Source organism: Eretmochelys imbricata, chromosome 14, assembly GCF_965152235.1.
Source record: "Eretmochelys imbricata isolate rEreImb1 chromosome 14, rEreImb1.hap1, whole genome shotgun sequence".
NCBI classification, from domain to species: domain Eukaryota; kingdom Metazoa; phylum Chordata; order Testudines; family Cheloniidae; genus Eretmochelys; species Eretmochelys imbricata.
Window position 1 is genome coordinate 6,566,163 of NC_135585.1, and position 17,363 is coordinate 6,583,525.

General features: G+C 47.4%; 2 protein-coding genes across 7 annotated transcripts in view; one reads left to right on the plus strand and one right to left on the minus strand.

Annotated features, from left to right (window-relative positions):
• Positions 1-1,864, plus strand: part of WIPI1 (WD repeat domain, phosphoinositide interacting 1) — a 32,675-nt gene extending 30,811 nt beyond the window's left edge. For both annotated transcript variants that reach the window (XM_077833069.1, XM_077833068.1), the window contains exon 13: positions 1,336-1,864. Coding sequence is in view for 1 of the 2 variants with exons in the window: in XM_077833068.1 (XP_077689194.1) it covers positions 1,336-1,383 (48 nt within the window). In the remaining variant the exon portion in view is untranslated. The remainder of the gene's footprint in view (positions 1-1,335) is intronic.
• A 1,574-nt stretch (positions 1,865-3,438) lies between these two features.
• Positions 3,439-17,363, minus strand: part of ARSG (arylsulfatase G) — an 83,783-nt gene continuing 69,858 nt past the window's right edge. For all 5 annotated transcript variants that reach the window (XM_077833878.1, XM_077833877.1, XM_077833879.1 and 2 more), the window contains exons 10-12: positions 15,544-15,664; positions 5,426-5,516; positions 3,439-3,902 (exon numbers count right to left, since the gene is read on the minus strand). In XM_077833878.1, the coding sequence (XP_077690004.1) occupies positions 3,589-3,902; positions 5,426-5,516; positions 15,544-15,664 (526 nt within the window). In that variant the 3' untranslated portion in view covers positions 3,439-3,588. The remainder of the gene's footprint in view (positions 3,903-5,425; positions 5,517-15,543; positions 15,665-17,363) is intronic.

Genomic DNA, 17,363 nt, shown 5'->3' on the forward strand with positions numbered 1-17,363 from the left:
CCATGCTCAGGACCTCTTGTTCTGTTACCTCCAGATTGAATGGCACTTGAGTGGTCAGTACAAAAGGGCGGGCAGCTGAAGGACACTGCTGCCACTGTGAGCATACAGCTCCTGTGTGCGTGCTCAGCGACTAGCATTGTCGATAGCAATGAAAAAACAGATCCCTACAATGGGCCATATCCATCTACCACCTGTTTGCTGCAATTTGGATTACTGATGAATGTTTGCCCATTGCACTACACACCCCAGTATTCCTGCGTGACCACCCCTCCCCCCGTGTAGACCAGGCCTCACTCTGCTACGTAGACATTTGGCACTACTATGAACTTTTGGCTACATTTCTTTATAGTTGCCACCTACAGTAACAAAGAGCAAAAGTGCATCTGTGGAACCGTCTGTTAATAATGCTCCTTCTTGGTGCAAAGCTTCTGTGGAAGTATGGCTAGCCTTTTGCTCCTTCTAGCAACTCCTGACTCACTGACTTCAAAAGGAGTTTTTGCCTGAGTAAGACCTGCAGGAATAGGCCTAGACACAGCTACGTTAGCTTGATCCTCTTTGTGATGTAGAATCCAGCTCTGCCTCTCTCAGCTTCAGCATCATTAGACACAAAATTAGGACATTTGTGTGGCCGAAGGACCATAAAGCACAGCTAGTGGTTCCTTGCAAGCTCATCAAGAGTAAAATCCCTTATTTTTTCCCCATCGGACCAGGCTTGAAAGAGTGTTCAGTGTCTCTGCAACTGAGCCCAAGATGGAGGTCATTTCAGTAGGAGCTGTGGGATGATCTACCCCAGCAGGCATCTGTGCGCTGACACCAAGAACACATTAGCTGCTGTGTGGAGTCTCCGTAAAGCAGAGGAACCCTTCTGGGGGTAGAGGGTGGGTGAGCACAGCCCTGCCCCAGGCTTTTCCATAAGAAGGTGCAGTTCTTGCCCAGAGATCTTTGGTACCTTCTTGGGGCTTGTGTGCAGTGCTGGTATGAAGTAGCTATTAAAAAGTCCTTGCCATTGTATATTTCCTGCCTGTGTCCTGAGGAGGCTGCCGGATTCTGTTACCGGAGTTAATAGCTGACACATAGTGATTCAGTATGTCTGCATGCTTTGTCTGTTTTTAATCTGTGTTCTGGATGCAAAGGCAGCTGGATAAGGGACACACATTATCACCAACCTATACATGTAGGGCAAAAACTAACTGACCCACACAACACCCATTGACCAGAAAGTAAAACACTGCATGGTGTCTTCTCCCCTGCACATGTGCAAAGCCTTCTGCAATGCACCCTGCTTAACAACCGCTCACTGGGAAAAGTAAGGCAGTTCTGTTTTGATTTTGGTAGATAATCTTGTGCCGTGGAGGTCACCCGGGCCAAGTGAAGAGGTCCTGATGAGAAGCCAACCTCCGGATTCGGGACAGGCGCTGGGAGGTGGTTTGGAAAAACCCAGCAGTGTGGAAGAACAGATTTGTGGGCGCCTACAACAGGGCGAATAACCAGAGGTGCTGCATTGCTTTACGACAGTATGTTCAAGTGGTTACCTCACCCCTCTGGCCCTGTGTTTGACGTATATGGGTGTGGTATGAACGTACTGCATGCACAGTGGTATATTTAACAAAGGAGACATTAAAACCCCATTGTAAATGCTAACCAGACCAGATTTGTATGTAACCTGAATTTTATATACATGGTTTTCCCTTTTCTAATTTATGCTGTTTTCTGTGTATAAAGTCTATTAAATGATGTCTTTGTACAGTATATACATAATATTTTATCCATGCAGAGTATTTTTGCAGTGATATTAGGGGGAAATCCCCCAATTTATTATGTTTGAGCTCTACCAGAAGACTAGTAATAAAGTCATCATACGTCAGTGGCTGCTCAGTGTGGGAGTTCTTGCTGTTCTCTGGGGGTCCCTACGGATGTCTATCTTGATTCAGGTTTATTAGTGGAACTGCTCCTAGTTTTGGTTTTGACTATTCATTAATCACAACCCATTGCCTTCAGCTGCACGCTGACTGGTTTGTTTCAAACAATACTATTTTTGGAGTGAAGGGCATCATTGTCAGAGATGGGAATTGAGGCTCAAGGCTGCTGCTGCTGCTGAACCTGAACTAACTTACCCTGCCCAACCCCTTCTGGCTTCAGGAGCATTGTCCAGGATGTGGGACCTGTGGTCCCTGTTTGCTGCTGTGACACTGACCTGCTGAAGCCTTGGGGGATTCACTTAACTTTTGCCTGGGATTCCCCATTTGTAACATGGAGATAATGGCCCAGATGTGCCAGAGCAGTCTGGGAAAGGAGGGGGCATTTAGGCTTCTGATAACCATTCAGGGAACTGCCAGGCACCAGGTTGGTCTCTGGGCTGGGCTGCCTTGTGCCAATAGTTAACAGCTCCCAAGGAGCTCCTTTTAATGGTCAAGATTGCAGGAGGGCATCATGCTCTGGCTCTGCCCCTTTCACACCTCCTCTCTAGGCCATCCCCAAAAGCCCTTACAACAGGGCAGGGACAGCAGGCTGAGCTAACACTTGCCCATCTTGGCAAAGTGCTGTGAGATCCTCAGAGGTGCAAGCTGCCCTGGAAGTACAGGACATTATTCTAAGCAGGAGCCTTTTGTAAATATGGATAAGAAATCCTGGGAGGAAGAGGGTGGAGGTTGGCCTTACTACTTGTCAGCTAAGTCTCAAGGAGGAGGTCAGTTATCTGTGCAATTCCCCTGTCCCTAGGGTACAGAGCTGGACCACTGTTTTCATCTCAGCTTCATGTAAATCCCATACTGGTTTAACCCTAGAGGAAAAAACCCACCTGGAGACTGGAGTGACCATCTTGTGCTGCCAGAGGGGGTAAAGATGAGCCCTCACCTCCCCAAGAATAGCAGGGGGTGTCTGGCCCTCTAAGCCAACAGATCTCAGGGCCTCTAGATAGGCCATGACCATATGTACAAAGGTTTAATCCACTGCCTCCTGGGCCCCATCCCTCCCAATCTGTACTCATCCTCTCTTGTCACGTCCCCACAAGTCCCCTTCAAGGCCAGTTTCAGATCACAGAAGGGCAACTGACATGCAGGTTCAACTTTTGCAGCAATTCTCCTCCAAGGTACAGGCAGGGGCTAATGCAGTAGACAAAGGCTTTGACCCAAGAACTGCCTCCGTCACCAAGCGAGCCCATGAAGCACATGCCCCCTTCTTCCTCCCCAACCACAATCTAGAGCAGGGGTTCTCAACCTGTGGGCCGCTTGCAGCCCGTTCAGCACAGAGCTGCAGCTGATGTGACATCCATGCAGGCAGTGTTGGACATAGCCCACAATGGTAAATAGGTTGAGAACCACTGATCCAGATCTACCTGCTCTTTGTCCCCTCTTCATGCAGGAGCAGAGAAGGTGAGCTTTCCAGAACACTCCACCCACAGTGTCTCAAAGGGATTGCAACGTGGCCATGCTATTCTAAACGCTGTGCAAAGAGAACCATGCCAGCTGCAGCTACGCCCTGATACGCTAGCTCTTCGAGCTGGTTTAGACAGCATCAGATTTATTTGCATACAGCACAGTTAGAACAGCACAGACTGACCTGACAGCCAAGTCAGTGTGAAACTGTTGATTACGGCTCCCTGTTACAGTCTACCATGGCAGGGCTAGAGCAGCAAGCCTGACATCGGCAAACTATGTGCTGTGGATTGCAGCAGGGCGTCGCTGCTGGATCATGGGCGTAATCAGCTGTTGAGACGTTGTCTGATGCAATATCCTGAAGAAAGTCTGTCAAAGCCCTGGTTATCACAGGTAGCACAGCCTGATACTCGCCAGCCTTCATGTCCAGAGGCACCTGCTCCTGAATGTCGTGATCCAGATTAAAAATGAGCGGTGGCTGGTGATGCTCTTCCAGCCCAATGCTTCCGTCACAGGCTTTCGCCCCGCCTGGAATGGAAACCCAGAGAAAAACTCTCAAGTCCCCTGGCAGCCATCCCTGCTGCAGTGTCATTAGTTTCCAGCAGACGAAACAGCCTGAACACATGCAGCAGGTACTGCTGTTACCAAGAGGTGCCAGGGTCCTAGGCTAGCAGATTTATATCTGTGGCAAATGAGTTACTCAAAAGCAAAGGAGATCAGTGAGTTTCTAGTGTAGGTCTAAGCTCTTATACCTACAGTCGCTACCACATTGCTGGACATGGCTTAACAACCTAGCAGCAGACTGAAAAGCTTTGCGTTCTACATGGATTATTCCAGTGATAGGCTAGGGAAAGTCCTGCCCAGCAACATCTACTGGGCAGTGGTGCTGTATTGGAAACATTTGTAAAAGTCACTGCCTGCTCTTTAGGAATCGTACCAGAGACAGGCTAGGGAGCTAAATTATATGAAGTGACAGTCCTAGGGCTTCCTGTGATCTCTGGCAAACAGTACTAGCATGACAGCCTTCAGTAATTATAGCTCAGAAATCGTGTACTGCAAGGGAGATTGCAGCTGTGGTTGAAACCCTCCAGCAAGGTTGTGCATTGGTTTGCATGGGCTGACCCAAGTTTGACCCAGTTATGAAATTATAGCTTTTGCAAGCACTACAGGCAAGGGAAGGATAGCAAGGCGTTTTGTGGGCTGCTCTAAAAGGGAATCGAGAGGCAAAGGACAACACAGGGACACAAGAATAGCCACAAGAAGGCTAAATGAACTGAAGGTTAAAAATAAAGGAAATGAGATGAAGCATGAGCAGGTCCAATGCTGCTGGTAAGCAGAGACCCTGGCAGGGAAGGCACCTGCTCTGTAGGGGCTACATACTGCATTGGAGATGCCTTAGAACAAGCCAAATGCTATGAACAGAAGCAGTGGAATTGTGTGTGAGGGAACCATTTTAATCATCCCTAATCATAGGGTTAATGGACTCTAAGCATTTCCAGAGGGCTGCAGAGGAGCATGTCATTCCTCTTGCTGTCCTCTCACATCAGGATCCTTCCTCTGTAACTTCTGTTGACGTGCGCTGGGTGTCTGCTTCCCCACCTTTGTTTCCAGACGTCACCACTAGTAGTCGTTGTGACCATCAGAGGTGCTGTGGCTAAAGCCCTCGTTCCAGGTCATGACTCAAAAAAGCACTGCAGCACATGCTACCTTTAAGCACCTGGCTTGCCCCGCTGAAGCCACGGGCCTAGGTGCCTTGCTGAATCTGGGGCTGAGAGGAAGCTGCTGTCAGCACGTTCTCTGGGACGCATCCTCAGCTTTGGAATTCACACTCCCCTTGGTCTGAAGCTGCCCTGAAGGTCACCAACTCTGGGCCGCAAAGCCTGCAGGGGAGGTATCCGTGGCTGGGGCAAGAATTTGATTCGTTTTCTGGTTTGCAGGAGGCTCCTGGATTTGTGCTTGTTTGTACCAATCTGCCTGGATTTTTAAATCTCTCCCCAAGGGCACGTAGGCCTTTGGAGGAGGGGCTTTTCCTAAATTCAAACAGACTATACCTGTAGTGTAAAATGCCTTGTATTGAGCCAGCCGTAGCGCTTTTATCTCTCCGTCCTTTCCAGCTGCTCCACTGTTGGGGTGAAACAACGTCTACAGGAAGAAAAGAAGGCAACACGTTAGCCTTACTTAGGGGGATACCGGGTAAGATTTCATCTGTTCCTGCCCTGAGCTCTGACACAGCCCCAGAGGAGACCAGGCTGTGCTTGCAGAGGCAGCCATTCTGCTTTCCCACCAAATTACAAGTCTTGAGGCTCAAGCATACTTTGGAAGCAAAATGGAAGAGTAAGAGCCATTGTTGTTTCTTTGCTTCAATCCCCTGGTGACAGAGTATGGCTTGCATATGTCATGCTGTGAGAGTTCTGCTTGCCAAGGTAAGACACTGGGTCTGGTTCCTTAGATGTTTTTTATTCGTCCTTTCTCACCTTTTCTCTTATATCCTGTTCCCTGAGGCAGGGCCCTTGGAGTCCACTTCCTTCCCTGATGAACAGCTGACGGGCGCTAATTGTGCACTAGAGATCTGATCAACCATTTTGCCTGTTTATAACAATCACTCTTGTTTTCACATCTCATCCTTGACAGGGTGTCGATGCAAGAACGAATATGACTAGCCAGAGTGTAGCAGCTCCTTGGAAGGGTTGCTAACACCCTTCTGTTTCTTTAGGAGATGGCACAACACTGAAGACGTTCTCTGAGCTCGTCGGTGTTCCAACAATACCAGTGGAGCTGTACCTGACCAAACCTAAAAAGAAAAGGAGTACTTGTGGCACCGAAGCTGCAACTCAACGGGGCAACCTGCGCCCACTGCATTATTCCTGCTTGGCTTAAAACATGATCAATTTTAACAGCGACCTCATTCTGTCCCTGCCTCAGTACAGCTTTTACAGGTTTCTATACAGCCCTACAGAATCTGCCCTGGTTTCACGCCACTAACGTTAAATTCTCTGAGTTTTCTACTCCAATACCAGCCTTGTTACATGAACTGGACTATCTAGTACCAAGGCCTTTCAAAGAGGAGTGGCAGAACGTTTGGGGCTAGCGAATGGAATGTGTTTAGCAAACACAAGCTCACGTTCTACAGTAACTTTCCCTGTGAATCCCCCTCCAGTATGACTCTGTGAGAACAAGGAGCATTCTGGTCCTTCCTGCTATTATTATGGCTCAGCTAGCGGCAGGGACATCTAAGAGACCTTTACAGCTCTGTGGGGCCAGCAACCAAGCCACAAGTTCATAATGACTTCATGTCTCTTGTGAAGCAGAGGCTTAGATCATGCACTGGAACAGCACAGTTCATCTCCACTGAGTCACTCATTCCATTCTAAGGAAGTCTCCCTTCATAAACACAGAGAGACCCATTAAGGGGAGTTAAGGTGACAAGGAGTGGGAGTGGGGGCAGGGTGGATTGCGTCTAGTTCAATCTTTATGACACCCTGAATCCACACTGTATGATCCCCTTGAGGCAAAATAAAATGACAGGGCCAAGGGAGCTTGGCCGGCCAGTCAGTCAGATAATCTCCGCTTGGAACCCCGTGGTGGTCCCAGAGGGGGATGAATCACAAGAGGTTTCCTCTCTGGGAAGGAGTTGAAGTGATTCATAAAGTTTCCATTGGGCTAAAAATTAGAAACATCTGCTGGAGCTGGAGGCAGCTGTCGTGCCAAGTTTAGCAGGAACGTTCACAGCTGACCAGTGAGACGATTACTTAGCAGGTGTCCCCGCTGTCACGGCAGCCAGACTGGGGGCAAGGGGACCAGCACTCTCAGGCTAGTATGGGCAGGCAGCACTGCCCCCATATTCAAACTAAAAATGACACTTTAGAACATTTTTCCATTTTCAGAGATTGGCTACTATATTTTCCCCCAGAGGAAAAAGCAGGATCTTAACATTTCTATATGCAGGTTGCAGGTGGAGAACATAACAGAGACTGGGTCCAACTGGGCAGTGTCTACTCAGTATGTTTAACTCCATTTGACTCAACATCTGGTCTTCTCTTTGCAAAAGCCCTTGTTGTCCCAGCGCGATGCGCTTTTATGGAGCGAGAAGCCTCCCAGAGGTTCACAGAGCTATAACACACCAGTGAGGTGTCTGCCCTCTTGCGTCCCAAAAAAGGGAAAGGAGACCACACAGTGGCACTTTGAGAAGACATTGTCAAGGGGGAGCTTCTTCAAACAACATGCTTTACTGCAGGTGTGTCGTTCTCCTGGCAGGCGGCAGCGAGGTAGAATAGCTGCCTCTTTTTTACTATCTATAGCTGAGAAGTTTGCACATACTGGAGCTCAAAGCAGTCAGGCCTGATTTCATGTCCTATAGGACTCCCCTGCAGATGGTATACTCTGCCCATATCTGGCATCTTTCAGGCAAAGACCTCCAAGTGTCTGACAAACAATTACTGATGACATTTGACAGATGAGAAACTGAGGCACAGTGAGGCTAAGCAACTTCCCAAGGTCACGCCGTGACTCAGCGGCAGAGCTGAGAACAGACTTACCCCCTCAAATCCCTGAGCAGCCAGACCCTGCTGGCTGGAAAAGGTTCAGGTAGGTGGGAAGGGGAAAACGAGCACAGTGCAGTGAAGCTAGCTTTCAGCACAGGCTCCTGCTAGCCTCGCAGCTCAGCTGGTGTCATCGTAGAACAGACACAAATGCACCAATCTCCCCAGAGATGCAGGGGGAAGTGTAGATGCTCGTAGGATCTAGCATCCTTCCAGCCCACTGCTCTCTGAGCAGCCTCAGGAGCTGGGATTACCATGACCTCTAGGTATTTCTGTGGCCCTCGTCGCCATGGTATCCTGCCTGGCTGGGTACCATTATTGGAGACTTTATATTAAACTGCTTACAAGTGCTCCAAATCCTCACAGTCAGCCTTTCTGGCGGAGGCAATCCCTGGTTCTGTTAAGCCGCCCTTGGAACGCTGTTACCAGGAGAGCTTTAGCGCTCAGGCTCTGGAATGCTGATTAATGCTGGCCTTTTGCAGGCCCCAGCTTGTCTGAAGAAAAGAGCTGGGGGGGATGGGGATGGGGGAAGGACTGAAAAATATGTTGTTGAAGAGCGGCTATTTTAGTAGAATACAATGGAAACAAGTGACAGCCCCTCAGGAGGAGCCAATCAGCACTCTGAGCCTTCTCCTCAGGACAGTGGAGGTCATGGAAATGCTGTTTCTCATCTACTCTGCCCTTTTCTTCTTTCCCAACCAAAGGGAACATTCTTTACCCAAGGCCACCCCTTCAGGGACAGGATCTGGATTCATAAGGCAGCAAGCCTATACTGCACACTCCTAATGGCGCTGTGTAGAGTACAGTCCCCCGGCACAGGTATAAACAGCAGTGTAGACAGCTTAGGCAAGTGCCAGAACCTTAGGGTATGTACCCAGGTACGTGTCTGACACGGCTCTCTACACACCCAAGCAGGGCTCCCCGGTCTACACCGCTATTTTTAGCAGCGTAGTGTCCCACTGCCAGAGCCTTTCCCCACCATAGGGAAAGGCTCTGTCGGGGTAGAGGCAGTGGGGAAAAGCTCCAGCAGTTCCCCACTGCCGGAGCCTTTCGTCGCTGCCATAGCCTTTCACTGACACATGTAGCCTGCTTTTCACTGTGGTGCATAGCTACACACTCTACCTTCCACTGCCCGTGGTGTGAAGTGTAGATATCCCTTCAGCATGCCGCTTCTAGGCCTGGGCTACACCTAAAATGTAGGTCACCTCAGCTACCATGTTCAGGAGTGTGAAAAACCCACACCCCCAAAGTACCATTATGATGTCCAAATCACTAGTTATGCTGACCTACCCCTCGGTGTAGATGGAGCTACATTCTTCAATCAAGCTAGCTACTATCACTCGGGGAAAAACCACTTCCATCACAAGCAGTAGCTAAGCTATGGGTTTATGCCAGTCCCCGTAGTGTAGACAGCAGATGGCTGGGTCAGGCCCATATCATCCTTGGAGTATCTTACAGTGTCTCTAAAAATTCAACCCCCCTCTTCCTATCAGATGTGATCAAAGCTTGAGCTTCCACCTATAGTATTTACTGATCCCCGTCACTCTGGAAATTATGTACCCAGCCACACACAAGAGGGAGGGGAAGAAAACTTCACCCAAGAAAATTAGAAGGTGAAAAAAAAATCTTCAGCTACAATTAAACGCTTTTTACTGTAATGTATAACTAATCTGTTGAACTCACTGCTACAAGATGGGGAAAAAGTTCTGGAGGATCAGATATTTGAACAGAATTAGATATTAGACCAACATCATCATGCAGTTTCATTAGATATTATACAAATGTATAAAGGATATAAACCCTCATGCTTCAGGCACCAAGCCAACCAATAATTGCTTGTGGCCAGGAAGAAATGCCCCCTATTACCATATTATTGCATAACTGTTTCTTATGAAACATCTACTCCTTCTTCTGAAGCACCAGGTTGAACTGTCAGAGAAGGGATACTGGACTGTTTGAACCACTGATCTGATCAGATATGGTGTCTGTCTAACATTTGGCTGGCTTTTATTCAAAAGAACCCTATGCACATGAAAAACATGGAGGATCCACACCAACCTGCAATCAAAAGAGAATTTGGCAATGGCTTCAAGAGTTATTCTCCGTTTCCTAGACTCCCTGAGACTACATGGCAGCTACAGAATTCAAATGTACATTATTCTCCCATCCACAGTAATAATTCCAATTGGCGTTTGTTTTTAGGTCATGTTCCCTTCCCAAACAGAGCACTTCTTTCTGAAATCACTTTGACGTCTGTTGAATTTATGGACCCTGATTCCTATTTCCATTTTATGAACTGTTATCTTTTTTGATGCCCTGGGATTTTACATCTGTGTGTTGTCTGTCAGGGCAAAAGGCAGATAAATGAACACACTAATGAAGGCCATAATATGTTTTACACAAAAAATGCCAGGTTTTGGTGGGAAACTTTAAAAACCGTTGGGTTTGCTTTGTTTTCATAGACATTTCCTGTACAGTCCCCACCCCCACCGCTCAGTTTTTCAACAAAAAATTGGTTTTGCTTTCACTTTTCAAACCTGTTTATGGTACTGGGTTTTGGTTTAAAAAAAAAAAAAAACAGGGTTTGAGTTCTGCTTTTTGTTGTTAAAAAAAAAAACCAGAAAATGTCATCAAAAATAATTTTTTTCCTGCAAAAATTTCCACGTACACTGAGGCCACTGTACACTGCACAAAAGAGCCTTGAAGTGGGAGTTAATAATACATTCACATTCACCATTAAGGCCCCTTTAAAGTAGCTGGACAACATAAACTGGCCTTAGGGCTTGTCTTCACAGTGGAATAATGCACTGTACAGGGGTGTGATTTCTAAAGCGCGCTAACATGGAGCATTAATTGTTCCATGTTGATCCTGCTGGTCGAACTAAAGGTTCCCTCGTGTGCTTAATGTAGTGCTGTTCCAAACAGCATTATGTTAAAGTGCACCAGCAGGGTCTACATGGACGAATTAACGTGTAACATGTCAGTGTGTTTTAGACATCACACCTCTGTCAGCACGTTACCCCAGTGTGTCGACCAGGGGTAGGCAACCTGGGGCACGCGTGCCAAAGGCGGCCCGCGAGCTGATTTTCGGTGGCACTCACACGGCCCGGGTCCTGGCCACCGGTCTGAGGGGCTCTGCATTTTAATTTCATTTTAAATGAAGCTTCTTACACATTTTAAAAACCTTATTTACTTTACATACAACAATAGTTTAGTTATATATTATAGACTTATAGGAAGAGACCTTCTAAAAATGTTTACATGTATTACTGGCACGCGAAACTTTAAATTAGAGTGAATAAATGAAGCCTTGGCACACCGCTTCTGAAAGGTTACCAACCCCTAGTGTAGACAATCCCTTAGCATAAATGAGAATCAAGCCCAGCGGGTCTCCCTGCATGCTTAAAATTAGGTCTCGTCTACACACAAAAGTTGTACTGATTTAACTATCGCAGTGGCATGAAAGTGGTGCACTGACTAGCATGGATGCCGTCACATCAGTATAAATTGCCATATACCAGTATGGCTTATCCCTATGCAGGACGAGGAATAGGCAGTACAAGTATATGGCCTTGTCTACACTTGAAAGGTTTGCTGGCATTGTTATACTTAGGTTAACCATCTCTAAAGGTAAGGTAACTCCCTTCTCTTCATGTGTCAATATATATTTATGCCTGTATCTGTAATTTTCACTCCATGCATCTGAAGAAGTGAGTTTTTTACACCCGAAAGATTATGCCCAAATAAATATGTTAGTCTTTAAGATGCCACCGGACTCCTTGATGTTTTCATCTCTAAAACGTCTATTACAATTCTTACTGCACAGGTAAATTGCTCATCTTAACTGAAGCCCTCTGATGAATGGCTCTAGTCTAGAGAATTGCAACCCATTACTACCAGGTACGTTACATGTCTAGTGATTCATGACTTTTTTATTCAAAAAAAAAATGATCATTTTAAGTTTGAACTAAACTACTTAGTATGTTTCTATTACTAAGCGGGCATCAGGAATATTCCTTCGACATTAATCTACTGAAAAAAGCCTATTTGTCTGATGCTTGTATCCATGATACATTTTGTATGATTTGTTTTTATTGCTAACAAACCTTATTCAAAACAGGGCACTGGCTGCAGTTCCAGAAGTGGCCTAGGTGGTACTGCTAGGGAATATAGGTGCTGTTGGAGCGGAAAGCAAAGGATATCTGAGTGAGACAATGTGAGGAGATGTACAGACACTGCAGTCAGCCAACTGCCTCCAAAATAAAAACAACCACCCCAATCAGCCGCCAGAACTGTGCATAAATCAGATGCTGCAAAAAAAATAAATAAATAAATAAATAAAAGGAACTGGTTCGGAGAGGATGTGTGTCAAGGAAAAGCCTGTAACATCAAAGGCAGTTTTGCTATCACTAGCTCACAAATACAAGATAAAAGGGAGTAGATTTTCATTGCAAAGTACTTGGCTATATGCACTCAAGCAGGGAGGTACAGTAGACATGCAAGCAGCTTTCCAGCATGAGTGTGTTGGGAGGCACAAGGCCAAGTGATTGCTGACCCATGGATGTCTCCTTATTAGAATATAATGCATAAACTCCGAGGCGCTGGATTGCTTTGATAGACTTGCCTACTTCTCTCTCTGCAGGGCGTAGCACACACCAGACCAAATGTATCCAATTGGCTGGAACAACTCAAGTCTCAGCTGGCTAAAGGATGGGGAGCCAGGCAACTTCAAACACAACTGGTGGGGCTGCTGGTTTGGACTATGGTTCAGGAGTGCACCAGTGTCTAGCTCGCAGACAGAGAACACACTGGAAATGGCAACAGCAATCCCTGGTTACAAAAGGCAGGGAGCTGAGCCCAAAACTGGCTGAAAGGGTTGTCCTTGTCCTAGAAATAGCAATCTACTGTTTGATCCACATTTAATCAAACAGTTTCCTAAACCCGGGAGGGTCTGGCCCTGACAGGGTTAATTCATCCCCTATGTACCTCCAGGGAGAATTACAAAACCCGCTCACCTTTAAGGGAGTGCTCAAAAGACACAAGCTGATCATTTGAAAGGCCACAAAGCCAAGGCCTTCCGTGTTACCATCTCCGTGGGGATATTTAGAACAGGGCAGGACAAAACACTAGCAAAATGCAGCATGGGGCCAACCCTGTACAGGCAGGGAAAGGAGCCGGAAACACAACAGTTTCCCATCCCATCCCAATTTCCTATCCTGAAATGCTAGGAGACCGGAGGCTTTCTCAGGAACGCAAGTGGTTTGAGGCAGGAGTGTGATATTAATCAGTGAGTAACCACAGACAGCGCACATCAGACAGGCGGTAAACAGGAGACAACAGTCAAACTAAATTAGTACCCAATGCAATCTTTCAATATTTGTTGCTATTATGACAATCTAGGGTTTAAGGTCAAAATGTAACTTATTCCTTTGGGTAGCAACATTCCCGGGCAGTTCTCTGTAGCACTGCCTCGTAGCCTGCAGCCCCAGTGCTGCTGCCCCAATCCAGCACGGTGCTCTGTATTACCCCCAAGCCAGCATCACACTCTCTATTACCCTGCAGTCCCGAGCACTGCGTTCTCTATTGTCCTGTAGCACGGCTACCCTGAGCCGCACTGCATTTTCTATTGCCCTGCAGTCTCTGCTTCCCCGACCCACTATGGACTGCCTGTCTATCATTTCCTCTTTGTGACCCGTCCGCAGCCTCTTACGCCCCCTTCAGTTTCCTCTCCCCACACTTTTGGAAATTCCCAAGCCCATGCTCATCTATCATGGCTATTATATTTCTCTGGAACTGCCTGCAGGCTTTCAGCCACTGCTGGGCAAATAACCACTCGAGATGGTTAATTCCCTGACTATTGCTTAAGTACTGGACATGCTCTGCTAATTGTAGCATTTCACAGTGGCCCATCACTATAAACTCATTATAATTAGGTCTATCAAAACTCATACAGCCAAATGGGCTTTCGCCATATCTCCCCAACCTCCGTTGTTTATCTTAGGAGTCAACAAAGGGTTCCATAAAAAATATTAAATTCCAAATACGCAATGGACTTGGAGAGCAAATCCAAAATCCCTACCGGGAGCCAGATTGAGAAGCTCCCAGCAGGGCAGACTTTCAAAGCAAAGAGCAAGACTTTAGTTGTGGGATGCTCATTAAAGCCCACTGGAGTCCTGCAGCCAAAATCTTGTGTAACACTCAGAAAATGTGTCCGTGTAATGGCTGTCCTGCTAACTGCATTTCTCATGCATTAGGGAGCTGTGAGAAGGTCCTATTGTCATGTGGACTGAAAGCTGCAGAATACGGGACTGGCTGCCCTACTTACAAACTGATAATGGACATATTGCGCAAGCCAGGACTCAGAACGAATAGGAGCTTAATCGTGACCCTGTTTGTCAAATCAAGACAGACTCACGCTACTGGCTTCAAGTGCCTGGGATCTTTGTTTATCTCTAATTCTAGTGCTACAGCGACCCAAATATCACATGGGATGGCATTCTTATCACTGCATCTCAGCCATGAAATGCACAGGGAGAAAGATCTGAAAGGTCAACTGCAAAGCAAAAAAGGAATGGGGCAAGGGCCAAGTTCTGCACTTTAGCCCGTAATGCCACATTGATGGGCCACACACCCCCCCTAACCAAACTGCTCAGTGTACAAATCAAGTTTTAACTACTCTTTTAAAAAAATATTTTCTGTCCTGCCCTGCCCTGCCCCACCCCACCTCTGCCATGAAATCCAGTCTGTGACATTCTGGCCAAGCTGGGAAATGCTAAAGGAGCCCACAGAAATGTGCAGTTCCAAATTTGGTAAGGTTAATTTGTAACTGCCATCTTGCTGCTAATGGAGTGTGGTCCAGTGGGTAGCCAGGAGACCTGGGTTCTATTTCTGGCTTGTCCACTGATGCGCTGTGTGACTTCAAACAAGTCCACCATCCCCTCCTATGCTGGTCTATCTTGTCTACTTACATGATAAACTCTTGGGGGCAGGCACTGTATCTCATTGTATGTCTGTATCATGCCTGGAATCTCAGCTGAGACTTCTCGGTGCTACTATTGTGTACTACAAATAAAATCAAGCCATCGCAGATTCTTCTTCAACCCTTCCACCAGTTCCCGGCAATCTCCACAGTGCCCTGAAGAGACCACCCTGTCTTGAGTGAAGAGGCAGCTCAGATTCCAGGCTAGCTCAGCTTCAGATCTCTCTTGAATGATGCCAAGTAATGCTGGGCAGTTGGTAATATGGAGTCCTGTCATGTGATGTCAGACCTGAGGCCAGTCAGAGCCAATTTACATAAGACCTCAAAATGAGCTGGGATGGGAGTCTGGGAGATAGGGAATGAACAGTAGATTCATTATGCTAACTAGCCCTCTGCACTCCACTGCCCCCCCCCACCAATCAAACCACACCCCTACGGAAGCTGGGTCCACAGTAGAATTTCCCACCATTGTACCACCGCATGACTAGATGACACAGTGGTTAAAGTGGTGCCAAGCTGTCCACAGCAGCATTCCCACCGTGACGGCCCCGATGGTAATGCTCGCATGCACAAGGCCTAACAACTAACCCTCACTGAGGTGGTGTCTGTAATTCCCCCTGCAGCTGAACCTTGAAGAGAGTCCACTACATACCTTGTGCCCTTGGTACGACTGCCCAAAGAGAATCTCAGACACGTCTGAACCATCGAAGCGCCTGTTGGGAGGGAGGCTTGCCTTTGCCAGGGACACCAAGGTGGGGAAAATGTCTGTTGTGCTGGAGCAGAGAAGAAGATTTCATTAAAACATGGATGCAACGTCCTGTAAAAATCCCATCCACACCCTGAGCTTGGAGCAAAAGAAGTTGAGCCTGTCCCCCAGCGAGGCCTTCCCAGGCCTAACAGGAATGTTGGGGCATATGTGGGCCTGGATGCTGGGGGAACACAGGAGTTCAATCCTGCTGCTTATCAAAGCTAATGGCACTTGTGAGTAAGGGCACCCATCCAAGAAGCCTGCCAGAATCCCTAGCCTCTGCGTATTTAATGAAAGAGCCCTGGTAACGTGAGGCACAGCTTGCTGTGGGCATGCTCTGTACGGGAGACGCAATTGCCTTATATGCCATACTGATTAGCATCTTTTTAGGATAGTGAGCACATGTGCGTGAGATGAGCCAGCACGTCTTACACAGATCAATCTGCCAAAGAACACAGCAACTGGAAAGAGCTCAGAGGCCTGTGCCCAACAGCGACAGGAGACACTAAACAATTTCACTACTAAAATATGGGACAATGGGTCAAAATGGGCTATACCCAGCATCCCTGTAGAACGGGGCTGGAGCTGTTAGGGAACGTAGTTTCTCTCGAGGTACTTATTGGTCTTTTCCACCTCTGTAGCACCTGAGCACCTCACTATCCTCACTCAATTTGTCCTCACATCACTCACGAGAGGTTAGGAAGCATTATCGGCACAGACGGAGACCTACGGTCACATAGAGCGTCTGTGGCAGAGATGCTCCCTGGGGCAGGGAGGTCTTTTTGTCCTGTGTTTGTACAACACCTAGGTGCTACCCCAGTACGCACAATAATCAGGTGGGATTTGAACCCCAATTCTCCCACGTGCCAGGCCATGCCCTAACGCCTAGTTCATCCCCTCTGCTGGCATGGCTGAGTATCTCCTGCCAGAAAGGAACACAGAAGCACTGCACTCACAGAGGAATCCTTTGGGCCTCCAGGTTCTCGGATACCTGGGAGTCCACATCAAAGAGGAAGCTGGCCAGAGATACTGCAGTTGCGGCAGGGCCACATAACCCTTTATGAAGTTCCCCAGAAAGGTGCCAAGTTCCCTTCTGAAGGGAAAGTGCTAACTCAGTCACTTTTCACTCCAGTCACAGCAGATCCTGTAACCTAGGAAAATGTGGTCTCACTTACGCATCGCACACAGGAACCATAGAAACCAAACTGGAAAATGAGAGCAGTGCTGTTTTGTGCACTTATACCAAAAAGCCGTCAGCATTTCCACCATCATCCTCTCTTTTCAGAGGGTTACAGCTCAGCCACAAAATACTGCTCTGGGCTAATTCTTGGTTACTCCATGTACTAAGATCCTGCTCAGGGTGTGACACACACAGAGGAACAGGCGTCCTGCCACCCAGGAGCTGCACAGTATAGACCCGTAAGGCCAGGAACAGGAAGGGTGGAAGCTTCTGCCTGCTGTTTGTGGACTGCAGCCAACTTTTAATGTGCTGATTGTACATGAACATGGTCTGATGGACTGAGCATGGGATAGGGACCAGGAACGCCTATGCTCTTGCCTCTGCTACTGACTTCTTGTGTAGCCTTGTGGAATTCATTTATACTTTCTAGGCCAAATTCATCACTGTTATAAGCAGGCACAACTCCAGTGAGATCAGCAGCAAATCTAGCTCTCTGCATCTCTGTTCCCCCTCATCTAACCCTCACTTTCTGTAGCTCTGTTTC